The 25,104-nt window shown below is 39.0% G+C and overlaps 1 protein-coding gene across 8 annotated transcripts in view; it reads right to left on the bottom strand.

Annotated features, from left to right (window-relative positions):
* The window catches only part of nrxn2b (neurexin 2b), a 700,882-nt gene that overhangs the window by 515,336 nt on the left and 160,442 nt on the right, over nucleotides 1-25,104 (bottom strand). For 7 of the 8 annotated variants that reach the window (XM_026160309.1, XM_026160315.1, XM_026160297.1 and 4 more), the window contains exon 4: nucleotides 2,969-2,998. The exons of the other annotated variant lie outside the window; for it this stretch is intronic. In XM_026160309.1, the coding sequence (XP_026016094.1) occupies nucleotides 2,969-2,998 (30 nt within the window). The remainder of the gene's footprint in view (nucleotides 1-2,968; nucleotides 2,999-25,104) is intronic. 8 annotated transcript variants of the gene reach the window in all.

The following is a 25,104-nucleotide window of genomic DNA, read 5'->3' as shown; positions in this document are numbered from 1 at the left end:
GAAGGAAGAATGATACATGAAAAAGCTTCTTCCAAAAGAGTGAACATTTATTTTTTGGATCTCATTAGCACGTGGCACACGGGAGAGCAAGGTCGGTTATTATTTCACTTCATTGTGAACACTTGTGGACTTTCTGTCATTTAAGTGAGCATGCATAAAGGAGTAGATTTGCTGTTTCAGACCAAATACACAGCAGGTCTTTCTAGCTTAAGATGTGTTTAGCATTCTGTGGTTGCATTATTCTTGTAAACTAGAAGCAAGTCAGTCTTTTTAAGTTTATTCTGTAGGAATTACATTTAAGTCTAAATTTGCTGGGCTAAATCTGCATTTCACGTGTGATTAAGGGGATTTCTACATTACTCAGATTGTTTTATTATTGCCTGTTATGTTGAATGCATTTACTGATAGCACTCAACCAAAGTTTGTTGTTGTTATTAATTTGTTAATTAAAGAATTACTGAAAGTAGAATACAAATATTAATGTAAACATCAATTTATTTTCAGAGCAGTTGTTTCTTGACATAACTAAGACTCGACTTCCACAAAGTAAGATCCTAAAGTATGATTTTTTTTTGTTTGATTGTTTTCCACAGTTCTTGTTGTCTTTCACAGGATGATCTTAATCTATTTAAGGAGACACAGTGGAGTATTTGGTTATCAATAAATCTTGTGTGAGTTAGACCATCATTCATGTATTTTAAGGGTGAAATAACAGTAACATAACATGAGATACTACACATACTACACTTTTTATGGTTCTTCATTATCAATTGTAGATAATATTACAATCAATTTGATTAATAATCAGTTATAGTTATTAACACAGAATTAAGTAGAAATGGGTTTTTGTGCATTTTTTAGCCCCGATGTTTGTTTGTTATAGGATCTACCACATGTGTCTGAGTAATCATTATAATCCTTCAAATTCTATGGAACAATGGTGCACTGGTTAGCACTGTTGCCTCAAACTTCACACTTGGCTCTGAGTACTGGAAGATACCTTAAGAAAAGGTATGTGCATCTAATCAGAACACTGGTTCATTGGTGCATCCCTTTTAGTTAACAAACAGGGCCATGTCAGCACAAAGTATGCATGTTGTCACCAACAATATCCTTGCATCTCCATTGCTCTGTAGTTCCCGATCCATAAACTTTGACCCAGTATATCTCTTCAAAAGTATGTCCCTGTTACTAAATAAGGCACAATGTATTACTGGGTGGTCTTGTGGGGTTAACACGGTTCATTTAACATTGTAATGTGAAACATCACCACATATTTACTATGCAGTTAAGTTAAGATGAGGAATAATTCCATTCAAAACATTTGTTGACACTTTGGAGATGCAAGGTCTGCAGAAATAGAAGCAGCATGTAGAGATGGCAGAGCAACGGAATGAAGTTCTTTGTTTTGTTTTTTTACGTTTTGTCAGAATCGGCACATGAAAAAGGAAACACATGGGCTGAATAACAAGCAGATTCACTTCTTCTGATTGATGATGAGCAGTGATCAAAAAAAGCACGTCTTTTGCCCTCCATAGTGAATCAATCTGCGCACATCTAATGCAAACTAAATGTCTGTTTAAAGTGTGTTTTGATTTTCAGCATCAATCTTTAATACAGCTGGTACAGTTATGCAATATTTCTCATCATTATTATATAAGGCCTAATCTCAGCTTTGTGAAGCAAAAATCCAGAAATGATGAATGCTATGACTTTGGTTCAAATCATCAAACAACGTTATATTAGGTAAGATGAAATCTAAAGCCTATTTGACATTTTTAATAACCTTGATCATGTCTCTCATTTGTTCTGTATCAATACAGGACAGTAAGATTAAACAGTAAAAAGAAAGCGAAGGAGTTCAAGCCTGCTTGAAACATGGACTTAAACGATAGAAGAAAGCAACGTCTCCACCCCCAGAAACGGTCAGAACATGCATTGCACTTGTTCATTTTTTGCTTTAATGGCTTTGCTTAACACTTTTTTTATGAAGATTGGAGGTCAGATGAATACAATTGAGGAACTAATGAACATCCGCTAAGTGTCGTTTAAAAGGGATGTTGGCTGCACAAATTGCAATCAAATATTCAGATTTAACCTTTGATCATGAATTAAACACCTTTCTGGAAAATTTGCAGACACTGAGGGAGAAAAGTGTGGTGTGCAGAGGTTAAACAGCTGGTGTGTGACATATGCAGCTCAGTGTATACATTGCAGTCAATAACATCAATAACATCCAGTGTTCATAGCAGTGTCAAAACACATTGTCTCAAAACAGAATAACAATGACAATTCAAGAATCATCAGAACTTGAACTGTTTGCCCTTTAAAACATCTGAGTGCCAAACAATGGGAATGTCAGCAGAGTGGTGAAGAGAAACTCTGCACATTCGACAACACTTTCACCTTGAAGTGTTAGTGAATGAGAGTGTGGACACATTTTGCTGTTGTAATTTTGACCAACAAACACATTTCCAATAGAATCAGCAGGATTTTTTTTCTTCCTTTTGTTTTGTTAAATTATTCTTGTTTAAACCCAAAGAAAAGGGATAGCAGAAAAGTGTTACCTTCAGCCCCGGGGTCAGGTCGTCGGGGTCAAAGGTGGTCAGAGGTGAAGGTCCAGGACGTGAGCCATAGGACAGGACAAAGGGTGGGACACGTATTGGTGGCGGTCACAAAAAAGCACAAAGATATGGCAGCAGGGAGAGGAAGGAGAAGCAGGAGGCATAACCAAAAGTCAAAAAAGAAAAAGTAAAATGTGACAAAGAAGGGGCAGCAACAGGGGAGAATGATGCAAAAGATTAAAAGCCAAAGAGGAGGATTTGGGGGGAAATGGTGGGATATGGCACAGAGGGAAGGTAAAAAGCAGAGGAGGAAACTGTGAGAGAAAGCAGTAGTTTTGGGGCAAAGAGGGCTGAGTCAGTTCCTCTAAAAACAGAACCAAAATAAAAAAGGAATGAACCCATACCTTGGTCGTTTAACGTCAGGTGCGCCAGACCTTGAAAGGGAAAAAACAGAAAAAAAGAACAGAAAGAGGAAGAAAAGAAGGTCATAAAAGGCACGGGAAGAAAAAAAGCATTGTCACAACGTTGGACTGCAGTTTGTGACAGACATCCTGGGGCAGACTTGGATGTCAGAGTTCAAATCAAAGGTAAAAAACGAGAAAGAGAGAGAAAGATAGAGAGAAAGAGCGAATAGTAACGGAAAACGAGCAAACACTTCTTGAGTGAGGTGTGTGGGGGGGTGGGGGGGTTAGAAAAAAAAGCATTTTTATTTGGCGCAACTCCCGAAGGCTATTGCTCTCACAAATGCTTTTTTTTCCTTTGGAGTACTTATGGAACACACAGAGAACTGTTTGGCAGAAAAGGCTTGAACCTGGTATCTCATATCCAACTGTACTCAAACCAGACACACACTCACACACACACACACAAAGAGCTTTGCAAGGTTCACACAGAGGAGGTCAAAGATAAATCTGGAAACATGCTACAGGATCAAACGTTCTCTGCACCCTAATGTGGGTAGATATTATCAGAACACCATTCCAAGCAGTTATTAAGCTGGCTGTAGGCTACCAAGCAAACGTCTAGCCAAACACCCATTTCAATAGATTCAACAGAGACAATGAGCTCCTGTTGGTGCTAGTAGCTAATATAAATCTTACATTATGCAACTTTCAAAAAGCCATAGTCACAGAGATCAGTTCAAGATACTATATTATTATTCAACGCCATGAACACACACACAGAAAACTGTTGAGAATGCAATCCCAGAAAGAGTACTCCCCCACATAAAGACAACAACGTGCTTCCAGCTGTCTTTAAAATAAGCAACAACCTGAACAGTGTCCACCTGTCAAAGGTTGTTGCCTAAACTAAATGAAGTTACAAACACGGAAAAGCAGTTTTACAATTCATGGTTTTCACAACTGGATGAACATATTTAGTGAACTTCAAACTTTTCCATACGTAGACTCTACTTCCACAGCAGGATGTACTCCAACTCCATAATCTTGGACTACAGCTAATGTCAGTAGTTCTTCTTCTACTTCTCTAACCAGAACCTCCAGCAGGCAGTTCATGTGTACACTAACCTTACCGAGGCTGCATAGAAGACCAAGAAATATCGCTGCCAGCTAGAGTCAAAGACTCTGTGGATGGAGTTGGTGTTTATGAACAGCACAAGAGTGTCATTCAGGAAGCAGTTGCTTGCATTTTGTAGTTATTGACTCGAACCTCGCAGGCGATATAAAGACTATAGAGGAGAAATATAAATGTATATGGACACAGTATAAAGTATATGCATTATTATTAGTAATTGTACAGTGGTGGGCAGATGGTGACCAACTGAAACATTTTAACATCCCCACTCTTTTTAGCTACTATATTGTTCCTGTTTGGGGAAAGCTATCGTACTGGTGGTTATAAGGGAAAAAGCGTGACAAAAAAGGAAAAACAGGAAAAGAGCTGTTGTAAGCTTCCTATCAGCTGACAGTGGTCATCAGCTGCACACATAGAGCAGCAGGTTTTTCAATAGAATTCTTGGAAGTAAACCATGTCAGTCAGATAAATAAAACTGAAAAGACTGAAGCGCTATGGCCTCAAGCAGAGTTTATTCCCACATACACTAAACAGCTACAGCAAATTGGATTTAACCCCAGGCTGCACGGAATACAAACAGCACTATGTCTGTTGAACTAGAAGACCCAGAAGGTCGAATCATTTCATCTCAACCTGTCTTTTCTTGATCAATACCACTTCAAGCACAAGACTTTTGGTGTTATCAGCAAACAGATTAATATAAATAACCATTGATGATCGAGGGAACACAGAGCAACAGCCTTTAACTGTTAAACATTACTTCTGTGTTTAATATAAGCATCTGGCAAACAAACAAAAGTTCAAGTCCCAGTTAGCCGCAGTGATCTAATCTATGGATTCTATGACATGCTGGTATTCTGCACATTCTCTTGAATGATTTCCTAAAAGTGTCTCTTATTGCAGATCATATTCAGAATACATTTAAATAGAAATCATTCAGTCTCAGTACAATTTTTCACCTAACCTCCCAAATAAATAATGTGCTAAAACACAGATTTAGAACTCTAGCCGTACCAAATAAGAGCAACAACCTTTAAAGCAGAACTAATCTCAGCCGAGACAGCTTGCACGTACAGCAAATGTTGTCTGTGTAACAATTTTAAGCACAAAGAGTGACTAATTGAAGTGTTTGACAGCTAAAGTTTTCTAAACGTTTGGTTTCTGCTTTTTCTTGAAGACAAACTGGACAAAAATAAAAGTGTTTATAGTCAAAAGTGGCAAGCTGTTAGTCTATGCACAAACACATCTACACTACCAACCAGCAGGCAGACAAATCAGAAGGCAAAGCCTACAGAAGCTCAAATGACTCTTCACTACAAGCTGTTTCTATTGTCCTCTTTCTTAATAACATCTGTGATTCAGGGGAAGAAGAAATATACAGGCAGAGTGTTTTATTTATCTGGCTTCAGTCCGTTTCCTGCCGGCCTTTTGCAGGGAGTTCAATCATTCTCACTCTGCCTCCTTCTGTTTTTGTTCCCTTGCTCATAATCCATTAAGGAGATAAGGCGAAGGCTCCTGCAATGAAACAGAATGGTGCTGTCGCTGCATACCAAATCATTCAAATACATCCCCCCACCTCCCACCCCGACCTCATCCAGCTTAGCCGAGCAAAAAGCAGTGGTACAATTTTATGGAAAAGGAACACAAAAGAAGGCAAAGAAGAGGTAAAACAGACAGAAAAAGACAAAAAAATGAAAACAAGGTGTCATTGGCATCCTCACAGCCTGTGCGAATGAAAGATTAAGAGCCAGGTGTGCAGATAACAAAATGTAGCCAAAAGATAATCAAAAGGACACAGTGATTCCAAAGTATTGTATTAAAAAGTAAAACAGAAAAACGTAAAAGATTTCTTCCAAATTGAAGGACACAAAAGCCACATACACACATCATGTTAAATCAGCACAAGTCTTCAATGTCAGACTCCCAACATGCCAGATGCCGACTGGGGTTTTAATGACTTTCACTAGCAAGTTGTTGAAAGAGAGGCAGCAGCATGGCAGAAAAAATAAATTACTGATCACTTTAAGATAACCAGAAACAACAGACACAAGAAAAACGCTCCATCTCACATTAATATTGAAGCACAAAACAAATTTACCACAGCCAAAAGCAGCATTGCTCCACACACACTATGAACGTGACAACATCTCAGTCCAAACTACGAGTTTTTATCCTTGAGCATTTGATTACATCCTTAGTTTTGGTGAGTACAGATGGGAGTGCCTAACGGAACGGGCGCAGTTTGGAGAATGGCTGAGATTGGGTGGTTTTGATTGAATGGCAGATGGAGCAGGGTAATAATTCTGTCATTAGAAGGAGTCACGTTTGCATCTTATCCCAAATGCTCTTGTTCCCGTTTGTTGTTTTTTTGACCTCTTCTCATTCCCCTTCTCCATGCGGAGCCCTGCATGAGCCAGCTGCTATCACCTCCTGCTCTCTTCTACCTCGTGATTTTTTTGCTCTTATCAGGACCAAACTAAAACAGCCCAAATGTAGAACAGAGACCAAGACTGATTTGCTGCAGCAAGACAATTTATTGGTTATGGCGGAAGGTAGGCTAAAAGAGCTATGCTAGCCAGTGGCAGAGGGGCAAGGATGTGGCTGGAGGTGGAACTGGAAGGAGGAAAAGCAGGGTTATACAGGGTTAGCAGAATCTCAGGGCTGCTAAGGGCTGCAACAAGACTAACTGACAATAGTTGCAGAGTGTAAGATCTGGCACTGTGGGAGAGTGAAGGCCAGAAAATAAGCTGCAGCAGTTGAAGGTGACTGGATGATGCAGAGTCTGACCAACACTACACTACTCTATACTACAATACACTACACCACACAATTTGGACAAAGATCATGTTAAAAACAAATAAAGACTTTAATGGAACTTTAATACAATTGAACCATGTGAACAAATAACCCCAAATAAAATGTAAACAGAATGTAATCTCCTAATCAGCTGTGTGACACTCGGTAATGTAAACAATAAAAACAGAAAGCAATGTTTTCCAAATCTCACAAACTTGTGGTTTAGTCATAACAAAAAAATGTGAAAAAATATCAAGTGTTTAAATTGAGAGAGTTCACAGTTTCAGGCAATATATTAGGTGATTTTGAATTTGACAGCAGCAACATGTCTCAAAAAAGTTTGGACTGGGCAAAAAGTTGCTGGAAAAGTAAGCTGGAGAACATTGTGCCACTATTAAGGTGAACTAGCAACTAGACAGTAACATGACTAAGTTTAAAAAGAGATTAAAAAACAGCATCTACAAAATCTTGACGATTTCAGAATAATTTTCCTGAATGTAAAAATATGAAAAAGAGGAAATATATGAAAATAATGAAGAAATGGTAGTATTGTCTTTGGGCCAAAGGTAATTTAAAATGGACTGAGGCAAGGTGGAAAACTGTTCAGTTATCTAAAAAGGATTAAATTTGAAATTCGTTTTGGAAAATATGGATGCTCAGGAAGAGAGAGGTCACCCAGCTTGTTATCAGCACTCAGTTCTGAATCCTGATGGTATGGCGGTGCATCAGTGCCTATGGAATTGGCAGCTTGCACATGTGCAAAGCAGCAGTGCAGTGGAGCACCGGGAAAGGACACGCATATTTCAGCAAGACAATTCTAAATTCACACACTGCAGCTATTAAAACAACATGACTTCATAGCCTGCCTGCAGTCCAGACCTTTCTTGAGCAACTGAAAACATTCGAACCGTCATCAGTCATCAATCATCTCAGGGCACCAGCATTAACACATTAGCCACATTTGGAGGGTAGATAGAAAAATTTGTGTCATCCTCATTGTTTTTTTCTACCAATTTCCTTCCCTCACGCCATTCCTTGTTCATTAGATGGAGATCCATACTCTCATTAGATAGAAGTGTTCACTTTCCAGCCACCTCTGTGGTGTTTGAATTGCATGCTAAACAGCATCCTCCACTGAGGACTGTCACTCACGTACGGCCACCACAGTTTATGTGCTTCCTGGAAGCACACGCCGTACTGACACAACCCCTTTTCTTTACCTGCTGATCCCAAGGTAGTAGTAAACAGCAGTTAAGTATTCTTTATATTTTCAAGGACACTGCCTGTGATAACATTAGTGACTTCAGTAAGCATTACCGAAAACCAAACAGCCAAAGTGTATAAACGTATTGAAATATAAAATGAAAACAATAAATTATTTTATATGCATCTTATTGCTTAGTGCACCCTTGGCACACGATATAAAAGTGCACACTATCCAAAACATTTGACACGTCCACAAATCAATGGCTTTTACTAGACCTGGGCTAAGATAAAGTTTCACAGTATGATTATTACTTTATATCTCTGAAAAGTGCAGGCATGGCTCTGGAGTACTCAGAAACAAACTAGGGCAATTTGTAAAAACATCTGCTGAAAGATGTTGGAAAATGGTTCTGATTGAACGTGAACAATATTCTTCCCAGTAGTCAGATGTATAATGCAGTATCTTAGAGCAGCTAAAGTAATATTAAACTGTGGCTGATTTAAAGTGTTTTAATAATTAATCATGGATATCTATTCTATGAGAGAAAGATGGAGATAGTAAGAGCTAAGGGGCGAAGAACACCTCTACAGTCCTGCTTTGATTTCTTTCAATGCCCTATTTCAAATAGGAAGAAACATATGTTAAAGGTATGTTCTTTAACATTAGGTTGCTTTGAGACCACATCAGACAAATTTGGCTCGATGTGGAAAAAGAGATGGCAAGGCATGCTGAGAGGGATCCTTGTGTATTTCCCTAATGTTTGCAATAGAGCTGCCACGATTAGTCGACTAGTCACGATTACGTTGACTATCAAAATCGTTGACGACAAATGTAATAGTCGAAGCGTCGTTTAAAGCCTTGTAAGATCCTGAAAGACGCAGGAATAAGTAGTAGGATTTAGGAGTGTAATAGCGGACTGAAGCAGAAGATGGCAGCAATGCATGTACAAGGATGCCAGCTGTCGTTAAACCCCGAAGAAGAAGAAGTAACTCCAGTATCGTAGCTGTGTCCAAATTCAGGCCGCATCCTTCGGAGGCTGCATTTGTAGGTCGATTACGTTACAGCGACGTGACGAAGGCTTTCCAAATTCGAAGACGCCTCCAAATGCGGTCGTCCTTCATTTCCCCAGCATGGCCCAACCTATCCCAGGATTCATAGCACAGCCCAGCCAATACCAGTTTCCAACAATGACGGCAGCTACTTAGTTGTAATCTTACTCTTTCTGGGTCACAAAATAAACTGTGTAAACTTCAAATATCTGCTTGGTTTATCACATCACATATTTGCAAAAGTGCTCCGATGTTTTCGGAGACATCTGTTACCCACCAGCTCGATAGCTAGCCGGGGGGTTCAATGGTCACTTGAGCCGGCGAGAACTGCGGACTCCCGGCAAATCGTTTTCAAACCCCACGCGGACTTTCACTACTCAGGTTAAACATGATATATAAGTCAGTTAAATAACTTAAAACTATTATTGTTTGGCTTTTTTTAGTGTTTTATTTGTTCCTGAGTAAATCGGTTTGGCTGAGATTAAAGTTATTTTTTGCACAGGCTGAATAAACGTCAAACAGAAAACTAATTAAACGGAAGTGTGAGATTCTGTTATACTGTATTTTAGATGGCAAGGAGCAGACGGCTGAGTTTATTAAACTCCACTGAGACAATCTGCAAATTTTATTAAAAGTTTAATAAACTATCATCTTGTCTTTATTTTTAGTTAGCACATATCTTTAACACTTAAAGCTGTAAGCTAATGATAGTTATATAAGTGCAGACGCATGCTGGTGCAATAAGCTGTACATTTTACGTCCAAAGGATGCATGATCTGATTAGTCGACTAATCGCAAAAATAATCGGTGACTAGTCGACTATCAAAATAATAATTTGTGGCAGCCCTAGTTTGCAATGACCCTTAATCAAATAGCTGCATGAACACCTGAAAAGCTTTGATTCATTAAAATCTGGTCAATAGGTTCAACTTCTGTTAGTACGTAAATTAAGCTAGTGTACCTTCAAAGGTCAAAGGTCTTTTCTGGACCAGCAACATCACCCAACGATTCTAAACAGATGTTTTCAAGATTGTATTTGTAAGTAGCATAGGATGGTGTTTTTGTCTAATCAGAGCAACTGTATAAATTTAAGAACTGTTGAGAAGGCTGGGTAGAAATCATGAGCATGGAGTATTTTACATTCCTGAGTTTGATAAGCTGTCAAAGCAGTCAAGCAAACATAATCAAATCATTTCCTTTGGTAAGCCCTCATGATACAATTACTAGCATTCAAAACAAAACATACAAAACAAGTGAAAAACAGAGGGGGAAATAAGGCTCTAACTTGGCTTTGGGATTTGTCGAGGTAATTTATTACATACTGTAGACTTCACACCTCAGTACCACTTTTGACATTGACTCCGGGGGTGGCCAAACCTTTTTTTTGTTCATCTATTAAAGATGAAACTACCTGTTTATATGACCAAATACTGACTGGAAAGAGAAGAAGAGACCGTGGGAGCTCTTGGCTGCTCCTGCTCTTCGAGCAGCTAGATAGTGTAGTGGTAAGACTACACACCTTTGGTGCAGGAGTCACGAGTTTCAATTCAATTCAATTTTATTCATATAGCGCCAAATCACAACAAAAGTCGCCTCAAGGCGCTTCATAGGTACAGAGAAAAACCCAACAATCATATGACCTCCTATGAGCAAGCACTTTGGCGACAGTGGGAAGGAAAAACTCCCTTTTAACAGGAAGAAACCTCTGGCAGAACCAGGCTCAGGGAGGCCAACAGGCCATCTGCTGCGACCGGTTGGGGTGAGAGAAGGAAGACAGGATAAAGACATGCTGTGGAAGAGAGACAGAGATTAATAACAGATATGAATCAATGCAGAGAGGTCTATTAGTCTCATAGTGAGTGAGAAAGGTGAGTGGAAAGGAAAAACTCAATGAGTTTGATTGCCACCCGGTGTTCGGTATGGATTCTAGTGAACCCCCCCATGTTAAAACCAAGCCCTGGTGCGGTTATGTCTGCAGCTTGGACACAAGTAGTTCACTATATGTTGTACGCTATTGTGTATGTGACAAATAAAGGTGGTCTGTTGTTGTTATCTTTACTGCACTACTATCTGGCTGTGGCTGTGACTCACTTAATGATTATATGATACAGTAGACATGGCATTAAATTGAACTTTTCATGCAGTTAAAGTGCTTTGATGTGTAGACATCTCATAAATTTCATATATTTTAATTTTATCAACAAAAACTCTTTACAGCATTTTACAGATTTCTTCTGTGTGTCTCTGCAGACATCTGATTGTAGAAATACCACAGGAAACTGTTGACCCCAGGCAAAGAAGTTAACTAAGCGAGTGAAGCATCAAATCTTTATGGTCACTTTCCACTTTCCACAGCAGCATCTGCTATCAGCAGCGATGCACAAAGTCATTTGGAAGTCTGTTGAATAACTTGATTTACTATAAAAGTTACAATAAGGCAGTGGCACGATAAGTAATGAAGACTGCAAATGCCAAGGTTGCAGATACACAATATACACAAGACCACCATGACAGGTAAAGTAAAACAATATGATTTGATTGCAGTGCTATTGCTTTGGGTTGTGAACACGCACTGCCAAATAACCAACATTTATAGGTGTCAACTTTTCATAACTAAAAACCTATCAGTGCAATACGTGTATTTTTATTCAGCATAGGCCTACACATATTACAAATACATTGAGCGTTGTTTATTGTCTTAATAACAGTTTACTCTGGGTGTGGGAAGATAATGAAGGATCACAATGGAAAATATTTCATCTCAAGATATCATGCTCCCCAAGATCTCCTAATCAGCTCCGTGACACGGTAAATCATTTTGACTCCCACTTCTTGTTCATTAAAACACAACTATGTCATAGAATATATCAGAGCATCTTGGAGATCGGTGAGGGGTAACGATCTTACAGTCACTGATCTGCCTTAATTAAACAGTTCATAAATAAATTGGAGCTCCGTATGTCAAGCTGGAGAACTTTATAACTAATTTCATGTTATAGCCATCAAAACTAGCATACAGAAGGGATGTTGGTGATTTCTTCACTTATGCCTAATTATACAGTGCAAGGTCAGAGGCGCTTCAGTATTTCAGCAGCTCTTATATGAAATCCCACTGCCTTTATTTGAAAGAAGTAGCTGTACCATCACCAATATAACGCCTTACAGCAAACATACTATCCTTATGTCCTAGATAAGGTCTCCTGAGGTCAAAACTCAACACCAGCCCCCCCATGGATATCTCAAAACTTCTATATACCCTTCCTCTTTCACTCTGCAGATGTTCCTTACACCATTTCTCCAGTCCATCCATCCTCTTTTTAAACAGCCAGCATCATAGAATGACTTATTCATAGAATGAATAAGTGTCCTCTGATTGCCACTTATGGACTCTACACATTAGAGAAGCTGAAAGTGGAGAGTGGACCACAAAATGCATGCTGTCCTGAACATTTCTTTTCCTCACAGGATTTTGGAAGCTATAATTACAACATCAGATGTGACAGGGAAACAAGCAGCCAAGAAGTATTGAAAGGAAGGCAGGAAGCCAGTCCTTAAGTGGAAGATTATAGCCATGGAACCACAGCACCTTTCTTAAAAGCCCAAAACCCAACCCTAACACACACATGAAGATTACCAAAAGCTAATAGCACAACAATTAGAATCCTCTAAAAGTAAAAGACACCTTCATCATCAGACAACAATATAAAAGAATATACAATTATTATCAGTCAGTAATAGATAGTATAAGTATAATCTATAAAAAAAAAGTATATGAAGTTGTTTCTCATAGAGATTGTTAATATCAGTCCCATTTCTACTGCAAAGCAATCCAACATTAGTGACACACAGTAAAAACAAGACGAAAATCTCCTGGACCTCTGAGCTATAGAAGCTCAAGTCAGAAGCAAAGTGATCTACAGGGACGTTAGCGCAAAATAACACCTTGCCTTGAGCATTTGTTGATGTTTAATGTTTCATTTTGACAATGTTCTCCCTTCAGGCTCTGTTTAGAAGCTCAATCCTGTTTCTCTTCACTAACAGCCCCTCACTGTGTTGTGTAGATTTGTGTTAGGGAAATGGAAAAAAAACTGTTATAATGAGTTTTGCCTGAATATGTAGCTGCCCGTGAGTTTTTGTCAGAGCGACTTCCTGTCTTGTGTCAGGGGGTGGGTCTCAGCAGGTAACTACAACAACAACCCATAATGGAAAATTAATGTCTTCCAACTGAGACAACACACTAACTTCACTCACTGGGTCGGGTAAACACTATTAGACCACCAAATCTGTAGTGCTCCTGGAAGTTTGCGCGAGCGTAATTACCGCAAAATTCATGGAAATTTTTGTAACAAATGTATTCATTATTCATGCGCCTATTTTGTAAGGCTGGAATCCTCTTTGTGGGAAACGATAAGCAGCTTGATTTAACTGAGATTGGAAAGTCCCAAATGGTCTATCCTCCCTACTCACTACAGGATAGTGATGTGTTTCTTTGTCTCACAATGGTAAATGAAAAGGTACTTAAACAGTCTTTTTAGCAAGTTGAATTATTCAAAGAGTGTTAAATAGTTTATTCTAATAATTAGTCTAAATCTCAGAGTCTCTATGCCTTATAACAGTTTACAGTAGATTGTTGGTAAATTATTTTTTAAAAATGTGCCTTTACACTGGCAACTGTCCTAAAATTGAAGATTTCAACACATCCTTAAAAACACCTTGAACAAAAACTTTTTGTTAGCTCAATACACAGGAAATATCAAATATTAGAAAGAAGAAATCTGAAAAATACCATAAAACATGTGCAAGAAAAAGAATTTTTTTTATTTTTTTTCCCCACATTGTGATTCCAGTTAGGGCTGTTCGATGTAACGATATATATCGGATGACGATATAAAAACGTCTATCGTTTCATTTTACGCTATCGTTTGTTTCGTGGTGTTGCAAAATAAACTGTTTACGGCAATATTTTTTCATCGTTTTGATGGTCACTGTAGTGGCTATATTAATTTCTTAAAGTTCTCTCTTTCTCTTATATTTAATATAACCACACTACAGACAGACAAGCGCCTGTTTTTATGCGTTGTGGTTAGCAACAACGACAGTAACACCACCGCGTGTCCGCTTGTTTATGTTCTACATAAACCTTTCACAATAAAGCTCAAGAGCCTGTTGAGACTTTTCAAAATAAACTGAATCACGTGAAAGAGCAGATTATTTATGGATGAGAAGTAAAAGAGAGCCGCCAGGTGCTAAAAAATAAACCTTAGACTCAAACGTTAGAACAGGCTTTTCCCCGCAGCACGCTGTGTAATAAATACTCACAAAGAAAACGGCGGCCGTTACAACTTATGTTTAAAAATGTATAGTTTCATGCATCGGTTAAAACACTCGACTCCAGGTACATGACGCGCAGCTGGAAACACTTCCCACAAGACGAGCTGCCCGAGAGTCACAGAATTTACAGAAAATGTTACATTTTTGTGATTTATATCGTTATCGGACGATAGATGTCTTATATCGGGATATGAGATTTTGGTCATATTGCACAGCCCTAATTCCAGTGTTATATCTTAAAATGCCTAAATGAAGGTAACAACAAATCCAAAGTTGCCTTTTCATTGAGATACAACAGTATCTTGTTTAGTTTCAGCAGCTGAGCAAAAAGCCCTGCTGCTTGCTTTCATGTTGCCAAAGTCTAATTAGGCAAACTGAACAAATAACAGTGAGACAGAAGTCCTCTGCATATTCAAACAAAAGAGCTCCTGAGTTTGAGCAACCAGAAGGAGCTGAAGGGAGGGAGAGAGAAGAGAGTGAGCTGATCACAAGAAAATTAAATGGCACTGAACCTTGTAAACAAATATTTCAACAATGTTAAACACAATGTAGGAGATGTCTGGTGCCGCTGTGGTGTGAAATAGCCTTGTTCTGTTTGGAATGGGGTTTCACGTATGATGGACACAAAACTTAAAACAAATAAATATATAAAAACAAACAAAAACAAAAAGCCTCACATGTATCTGTAATTGGGTATCAGTTAATGTTAATACAAGGGGGTTTAATAGAAAGACTTTCTCAGAAATGTGACCAGTGGAGCAAGGTGAGACTTCTTCTACTTATGAATTTAAACAGAATCCATATTTCCGCCTGCTTGGAGAGTCCAGTATTGCCCTTATTAATAATTTGTCCTTTACTGATGTGTTCCGCCTTGAGCTGTCAACTACTGTACTGTATATTTCCCTGAACTATATAGAGGTACTGCAGCGATAATGTTGAGGTGAAAGAAGAAGAAGAAAAGACACTAACAATTACTTTCCCCTTAATAACATAGATTTAATTTTCTTCCGAAGTCTGGTTCTCTTTAAAGTCATTTATCACTTTTTAGGCTTTGTGTGGGCAAATGCATGAGATGCTGTAGCAAGCTGACCCTTGTTGGCATAGCAACAGACTCGTATCTTGACATGATGATGGCCACGTTTGTGTATTCTCATTCTGCTTCACACTCCTCTGTTTCCTTTATGTTCCCAAACCTACTTCATCTCCTCTTCTTTTGCTAATTTGGCCTTAACACTGTAGCATGCACTTTACCTCTACCCTGCTTTTATCTTTCAGTTCCGCCATGTGTATTTTATTACATTACCCAGTCAAATATCAAGTTAAGGGGGGCTTATACATTTGAAAAAGCTATATAACTAAGAATTCTGTAGTTAAGTGCGCAGTAAAATCTGCATGCTATTCACAAAATTGTGCCCGTTAATTCCCTAAATCGGATTGTACTTGCAATAAGCAAAAAATAATAAATTGCATTTACTATCTACTAAAGCAATTGGGGAAAGAGTTGAATAAAGTAACAAAGGACAGAAAGAAACAGAGTACAATGAAAGTGGACAATTATAGCCTACGCAATTGATTACAAAAAATTTCCATAATGAAAAAATAAAAGAAACAGCACTGAACACATGAGCACATTTTGATCCTTAAAGTAAACAAGAATGTATTAAAACATTTACATTTTAATTTCTTAATATTAGCTTATGTTTTGTTACAGTTTTGCAGACTTTCTCAACCAGTTTGATCCGATTCTCAGCTAGAATGAGTAATTAAGGGGTTTCTGGATATACTAAGCATTTGATGGATGCCAAAACAGCTGATATGAGATAAGATGACCGTGGAGGCCAGTTCATTACATGTGCCATCCTTCTCTGTCCTTCTTGGCCACACATACCCAAAAGGTATCACTTTGAATCACTTGCTTGTTAAAGAACAAATTAGAATCTGAATAAGCTCAATCCAGATAAGATAGTGTGCCACTGCAGAATGATTGGAATAAATGACATATAAATAAATGATAATAAATGACCACAAGCTCAGGGTAGATAAAATAATATCACTAGAAAAAATGTACTGCTTTTATTTGGCTAATTTTGTGCTCTTGTCTCTTTTCAGCTCAGTGAGAGCAATCAGGCTGATTCCAACTGCTCTCATTTACTGTTGTGGCAGCTTCTTCTTTTTTCTCACACATAGACATGTTCCATGTGGAGTTGATAAGAGACAGCTGGAGTGAAATAATTTCTAACTGCGCAAGTATAATAAAAGTTTTTGAACAACTGTTACACAGACCAACTTCCTTCTAGCTTCTACCTTATGTGTCTCTGACTACACAAACTATGTGGAAATAAACGGGTAAGCGAGGAAAAGGAAAGTCCAGATTAAACCACAGGGTCCTTAGCTGTAGTCTCACTTTTCACTTGTATACCTACAACTGAGGCAGAAGAGACACAAAACGACTACAGCAAGACAACTCTTTACACAAGCGGACCAGCTTTATCCCAAGTCAGATTTGCACACTGTTAGACCTCTGCCTTACCACCACATATTTTAAGTACAAGGGTTTCTACAGATAAAAACATGCATGTGCTATGGCTCTTCAGTGTCACACATTGGAGTCAACCTTTAATGGAAGAAGTGAAAAGTAAAACTCTTGGCTCTTTCAAAGGCAGAGCACAGAGCCACAGGCACAGATGTGTAGATGACACCTGGTCAACTCAGTGCAGTGGAGAGAAGCATAAAGTTCACCAGAAGACACAAAGGATAATAGTTTTCTGTTTCTGGACTGCACTCTGCAATGGAAGTCTCAACACTGAAGTTTACTGGAAGCCCGCAAACACAGACCAGTACCTACTCTTTGACTCCCACCACCCTCTGCAACCAAACTTGGGGTGATCAGAACCCTTCAATTACAAACAGAACAACATTGTCATCTCTTATGTAGCATCCCAGGGCACTTCAGACCCAGCCGCACCTTCAGACAATAACCGGTTTGTCCCAAGGACGAAACTCCCAAACACAAACTAAACAACATAGTGCATGCTGTACAGTGCAGCTGCAGCTCCAGTGCAGGACTGGAGCCAGTTCATGAACGCATGGTACAACATAATAGAGTCACCTCAACAGAACAAGACTCAGCTGTACATCTCCATCTAAAGGACAAAGGTCACTCTTTCGAGGATGACAATGTTCACATTTTGTACAGAGAAGACAGATGGTTTGGAAGAAGAGTGAAAGCAGCTATTTCCACTGTGAATGACCATTTTTTAACAGAGGGGGTGGCTTATGACACCAACTGTCTTCCACCTACAATGCTGTCTTGAGATCCCTTCCCAGGCACCTCAAACCCAGACTTACACCTTTACACCTTGCATCGGGTGATCTCGGTAGGTCATATAATAGGGTGAGGTAAGGTCCCAGAGTGGTTTCACCCAAAACCATTGGTGATAATGACCCACACCTTTTTTCACACCTTGGCTCATGTTTTGAGACACATGATTAATAGTGGGTCAACGACCCTCCTAAGGGACAACTCTTAAATATCTGGAACTCTCCACCATTTGATTTTAGAACTGAAGAAGCCTCTTGGATGAGAGATGAAGTCCAGTCGCTTTCTTTTAAAGCTCCTTAGATTGGCTAAAGGTTACCAATATCCAATCCACCTTTTAGGGTCAGTATTGGACTAATATCTGGTCCAGAATGTTGTGTTATGTCTTAAAAATCCAGCGAGAGTTCAGTTGCTCTTGTCAAAATATTGCACTCTGGAGTTTAGACGCTGGTAGTGGCAGCAAGCCTTGTTCAAGTAGTTGAGTTGTTGCTGTGCACCAACCTTGGTACATTACAGTTAACTGTCTCAAAAATATTGAGAAGACTAGAAATTTTACCAGTAGACTACTGACTTGACCCAGGTGTAACTGGAATTACCTAATCGAGATGGTTAAAAGTGTGCAAGTTTAATGTGTTTAGTATTATCCCAGTCTGTAAAAACAGCATCGGTAAATCTATATGAACAAATAGGTGTGTCCAATCTGATACTTTATGCTAATTTATCCGAAGCACATTTATGTCAGTTTCACTGATATAAATATATCAGCTAGATATGTAAAATAAAACAGAAGCAGGGTGTTTGGCTGCCAGTCTGTTTGTTACATCACCACCACTTTCCCATGCTGTCAACCTCAATGCTTACATCATTATTCTAGTCCAATTATCTTCTTGCCTGCCTTTTTAAGCCAATCAGCCACCACTCTGAATGGTTTTATTTTGTGCTCTCTGTCATTCTCCGTTTCAGACGCTCATTCCTACAACCAACTTCCTCCCCACCTCTACCTCACCCAAGTGACTCGGAGATCCACTTCAGTCTTAATCTTCATCTTCACCGCTACCAGCATCTAGACTCTGGGATGCCCTGTCCTAAATCCTGTCACCACTGGAATTCTGTTCCGCCATGATGGGTCATCGGAATGTAATTGCCAAATGCATTGATTCATTTCTCTGTCTCAATAAAGCATGTTCAGCTCTTCCAAATGATCTCTGCTCATTTAAATAATGTAAATTACAAGACAAATACAATGAAGCAGTCTATAATCCCAACTACTCCCAACTTTCTTGAGACCTCGGGTACAAAAGATACAAGATGTGTGTGTGTAAAATGTACCTTTTGCCAATGCCCCTAGGAATCAGTGTAAATATTGTCATCACTGCTCCTGCCAAAACCACAACCAAGACCACCATCATTTTGGCCAGCACTCTAAAAATGTAGGATTGTTTAATCAAATCAGGCTGTTATGCTAGGCTCCACTGATCCCATCTGTCACGAATTCATCCTTGGATCCACCATGCTGTTTCAAGCCCCACAACAGCTCTTTAAGAAAACCACTCAATCTGTTCTCTGAGCTATTTTTTCCTAAGAAGAAAATGTGGAAAAGGAAGCACAAAGAAAAGGTTTCCAAACATAAAGCAATATTTTCACTTAGATTTGGAAAATGGGCAGCCTGACCTCACTGATTTGTGATCCCACCCTGATGTGTCCTACTATCTGTGTCCGCTACCTCCACCTCCATAGATGGATCTGGCAGTAGATCAGAGGAGTTTGGTGTTGCCTGAGTCACCATTTACTTGGCACTTGTGGGCTCTTATCCTCGTGATGCCAACTGCTCCTAACAGTGTCTCAGTGGCTCAATACCAGTCTATCCTTGATCCACTCATCCCCAGTGGGCCAAATGAAACTGGATAAGAAGCTCAGAAAGCAAATGAAAGAGAGAGAACCTAAATATTCCCGTTTGCAGTGGCACAGGGGTCACTAGTTAACAAGTTGAAGATGGCAGATATGGCAGTACAGAAGGAAAATGTTAGCCCCCTATTTTATTTTTAAGATAAAACATATTTGATCCCAGTTTTGTTTTTTGTTTTTTTTTATCATGTAGCAGATTAAGGGGGAAACTACCAGTTTATTTATTTATTATACAAACATCAAGTTCATTTTCATATAAGGATTTTATCCAACAGCCAATTAAATGTGTATTCATGAATGGATTAGTCAGTATGCGCAGTTGCAGGCCTATATATTTCTGTCAGTCTGACATATGTTTAATGCAGTTATTTCAATTTAAATATGAATAAAAATGATATTAGTCTTTGCAGTTGCTAGCATCCCATCCCATACAGTGTCATGTTGTGTGTTATTAATTTTAAATAAATAAATAAAAATGTTAAGTGGCAGTCTAATACTGAAAAAATTGGTTTGCTGCCTGAAGGCAACAGCATGCCATAAAGGGTCAAAAGCCTTGTTTAAAAGGAAATCATCGCCATTTTCTGAAAACAAAATTCCAGTTTGCATTCTCCCAAAGCAGGCTAGCCAACCTAAACTTGATTTGAAGATAAAAAGAAAGTCAGCACAGCAAATGGGAGTCACTGTGACTGAAACCGAAAGGTAAAACACAGGGCTATACCTAGGTTAAAAAAGTTGTCACAGATCTATTCTTTGACACGGAACTCCTGCGTAGTGTAAAAAACACCAAAGCTGGTCTGGTTAGCACTAAAGATATTGTGAAAATCAGAAAGAACAAGCTTCCCAAGGATTACTTCTAATCCAAGTATTCTCTGCGAATGCTAATGTGCCAGCTTGAGGCACAAAGAACTAGAATTCCCTGCAGGCTACCATTTATTAAAAGCCTTTGTGGCAGTATAAAAAAAGGAATGTATGAGAGCCACAAGCAATAACATTAGCATATGTTAAATAGTCAGGGCAGTGCACATTGCTGTGGTAGGACAACCTAAAAGCCACTGATGAATACCTGACATTAGGTCACCAGAGGTCATGGCTTGTTTGGATAATGCTGTCTCTCAAAAGCTTGACCCAAACTCACTGATGATCACAACATAAACTCTCACAAAATGCAAAACACATGCTCTCTCTATCAGACAAGGATGACAATCTGACCACAATGTCACAAAACTACTAAATCCAATTATATGCAATTATCCAGTGTGGAGTAAAGGAAAGACCTTTATCTGGCCAGAGGTGAAGGAAAACTGGAAAAGCAAGCAGGTTCCTGAATGAGACGTTCCTCTGGCCATGAACTTCTTTAAAAAACCTGTGTGACCTATATATGTGTAGAATATTCTCAGTAGTTTAAACGTTGCAATATTTTTCCTTATGTGTTCATTCTTTACATTCAACAAAATAAATGCATTCAAAGACAGTTTCAAAAGAAAAAGTACATGTAAATATAATCCAAACAAGTTTGACAAAATGTTTAGTGTTTTCAATAAACTGAGTAAAAATACAATACTGTTGTTAATGTAATGTGTTTATTTAAAGTCAAGTTAAACATTTGATGGGACATATAAATTTTAATATAGACTACAAAGAAAAAAGTGTCTCAAAAATAACCCATATTAGACTCATTGAGATGAATCAATTTCCATATAAGCTCTTATAATTAAAACTAATTGCACAGTTAAAGAAGGCACCTGAAACTGGGATAAAGATTGATACCAGCTAAGGTGGAATGGATCTGCTTTGGGAAAAGAGTCAGGCAGCCAAATCGATAACTGTTTGAGTATTTCATCAGTGTGAGTAACAAAAGCATATAATTAGAGCTGCCTCAGAAATACCAAAATCAATCAAGGAGTGTTTTCCCCCCCTTTTTTGCTCAGGCTTATCACTGACAATTCAACCTTTTTCTCTGTTGTTTCTAGTTAACAAGGTAGTATTGGTGCCTTCCCTGCATTCAAATTCCCCCCGGATATGACATCCATGCAAAGACTGTGGTTTGTTTGCATTCGTCTCCTATACTGCGTCCGTTCTCCTTACTCTTTCTGCACCTCAAGTATCTCTCAGCACCTCTACGTTTATTGAAAGCACAGAACCTCTGGGGAGGAGGTGAAGAGTGATCAGTATCATCTCCACTTCATTGCTATGATCAACGTTGCCTCTTGGGGCTCCAACCAACAAATCTGGGTACTCGGCACTTCAGAACAGGCGCCATCTGCCGCTACCATCCCCGAGGCAGGGCGGCAAGCAGCCGCTCAACGTTGCTGCTGTGGTATATGACTGCATGTTCGTAAGCATATCAGCTTGAGTTACTAGGTATGGTTTTACATGTTAATGAGCATCTGTGGCTTACGGGAAGCACACATATTAAAATGCTTTTATGTTTTCGCACAGTTCTCGAGTAGCACGTTTCTGTATGTGTGTATGTATATTTGAGTTGTACCTTGAGCACATGTGCTACAATTTATACTATAATATTATAAGAAGGAGCCCCGTGCTGCTCTTACATGCGTGGGTGTTGCAGTTTGAACCAGCATTAAATCAGTTTTACACTGATACTGAAACCAGTATTTAAACAGATCTACTCATACTTAAGCATTTACAACGAGGAGACTAGCATCAGTGTGGCAACCAGAGACCAGCCAATGTCAATGAAGTTCAGCAATGACACGCAAAATAACAGAGACAAACCCGTTTCAACTTTGAGGCAAACAACTAAAGTGGCTACCAATAGCAGCAAAAGGTCCTGTTGACTGACAAATGACAGGGTGGAAAATGTACAAGGTGTGCCCTATGCAACCAACCATTTCCTGAGCCGGAAATGTCCTCTAACCACCAACAGTCAGCAACTAAGTAATGGGTGTCAAGGAAACTGCTTTATATGCAGTTGGGGCTGTAGCATCTCAATGTAAAAAAAAAATTGAATGAACTTTAATTTAAACTTTCAAAGGTATTGCATAACTGTTGGCAACAATGTCAGTAAACACTACAAGGTTTACATTTCTATATACAGTAAGTATTGCACAAGCTACAAAGAAACTTGCAGAATAATACCGAGACTCACTTTAGATTCTAGACATGGAGGTCTCTGTGTCCCTTTTTTTTTAAATAAGGAATGGACAATATGCATGTGTGTCTGGGAATGTGTGCATGTGTGTGGCTTCCTCTTCTTATCTCTTTCTACCAGGCCACTCTGCTGACATACACTCCAAAGAGCCCCTAGTTGTCATTCATGGCAACACACAGCCTGGAAAAATGTCACCATGAGGGGAAGGTGAGAGACAAAGCGAGAGAAATACACGCAGAGAGAAAGCGGCAAGTGGCGAGAGTCTGAAGCCCAACAAACAGCCACGCTACCTTGGTGGGGTTCCATTATCTTTTCTGCTATACCTCATCCTCCCTGCAGCACCCCCCCGCATACACACATATGCATTACTTTAGGGTTATGTGGTGTGTGAAACAGCACTTAGAACATGAAAAAGGATTTCTAAATACAGTGCTATAGCAACCAACAGTGAAAGAATGCTTAGTCTAAGGCTCTTGGTAAGGTTGCAAAGGCAGGAACTCTCCCTCCTTGTAATTACGGGACACTGGATTTAAAAACAAAACTTTTTGGATGTATTGAGAATGCATGAAAACACAATTACCAAATATGAAAGGTCAAAGGTCAAAGAATATTTTACAACAATCAATTGCACCCATAGTAATAATATCTGAGGAGTAAGGTCCATTTATTGCAACAGTAGAAAATGTACTTTAAACGATAACATTTTTCCTAAATAGAGCAAATTAAAGATGTAGCGCACACAAAACCTTGAAAAACAGACAAAGAGATAACTGCTTCTGTTCTATAGCGAATATATATTTTTCAACCATGAAGATACAGAACCATCCCCTAGCCCAGAGGCTGCTTTTTGATCTCTACCTGATAGATTATTGATCAGCTACAAACAGTAAAGAGAATGAAAGGTTTTTGGTCTTTCAGGAGTTCTGTGGAGGGATTTAAATTCATAATGCTTGCCAATTATGTTTCTTTCTGAAAGAGTAAACATTAAAAAGCATTCTGTACAGTGTACCAGTAGTGGCCACTTTATTAGTTACACCTCTTCAACTCCTTGTTAACACAAATGTGTAATCAGGAAATCACATGACAGCAACTCAATGCATTTAGGTACATGATCTAGACGACCTGCTGAAGCTCAAACTGAGCATCAGAACTGACAAGAAAGGTGACTTGAGTGACTTTGAGCATGGCATGACTGTTGGTGCCATATGGAATATTTTGGAAACAGCTAGTCTATTTCTGTAGAATCATATCAGACAGTGCTTTGAGAAAAAAAATCCAGTTAATAGCAGATCTTTGGGTAAAAACACCTTGATGTCAGAGGTCAGACAGCCAGACTGCTTTCAGCTGTTTGGAAGGCAACAGTAAATGAAAATAACCACTTCCAACCAAGGTCTGCAGATGAGTGTCTTTGAATGGAAAACATGTTGAATATGTTGAAGCAGATGAATTATAGCAGAAGAAGATCACAGTGGATGGCACTCCTTTCAGAAAACAAAAACAATTCACATGGGTTCACCAAAACTGGACAACAGAAGATTAGAAAAGTGTTGCCTGGTCTGCTGTGACATTTGGATAGCAGGGTCAGAATTTGTTGTCAACACCATGAAAGTATCCATCCCGTCTTATATCAATGGATTAGGGTGGTGGTGGTTTTATAAAGATAGATGCACCAACTGAACATTGCTTTAATGGCACATTTATTGTTGCTGGCCATATCTATTCGTTCATGAATCACCGGGTCTCAATCCAATAGAAAATCTTGTGCAGCTGACAGATCTGCAGCAACTGTGACGCTGTTATGTCAGTACAGACCAAAATTTTTGAACCAGCTGCTGTATTACCAAGATGTGTGTTTGTGTGCTTGTGAATTTTCAAGCATATACTGGGAGACAGACACTATCTCTACTTTTAAGATTAGGCTTAAAACTTTCCTTTTTGCTAAATCATATAGTTAGGGCTGGATCAGGTGACCCTGAATCTTTCCTTAGTTATGCTGCAATAGGTGTAGGCTGCTGGGGGATTCCCATGATGCACTGAGTATTTCTTCTTCAGTCACATTTCTTACTCAGCTTGTCTTAGACCTCTCTGCACTGAATCTTACTTGTTATTAATCTCTGGCTCTCTTCCACAGAGGTTTCTTCCTTTTAAAAGGGAGTTTTTCTTTCCCACTGTCGCCAAAGCGCTTGCTCATAACGGGTCATATGATTGTTGGGTTTTTCTCTGCATGTATTATTGTAGGGTGTACCTTACAATATAAAGCACCTTGAGGTGTCTGTTGTTGTGAT

This window comes from Astatotilapia calliptera, chromosome 3 (genome assembly GCF_900246225.1).
Source record: "Astatotilapia calliptera chromosome 3, fAstCal1.2, whole genome shotgun sequence".
NCBI lineage: Eukaryota > Metazoa > Chordata > Actinopteri > Cichliformes > Cichlidae > Astatotilapia > Astatotilapia calliptera.
The sequence above is the reverse complement of the archived record's forward strand: the minus strand, read 5'-3'. Positions and strand labels throughout refer to the sequence as shown.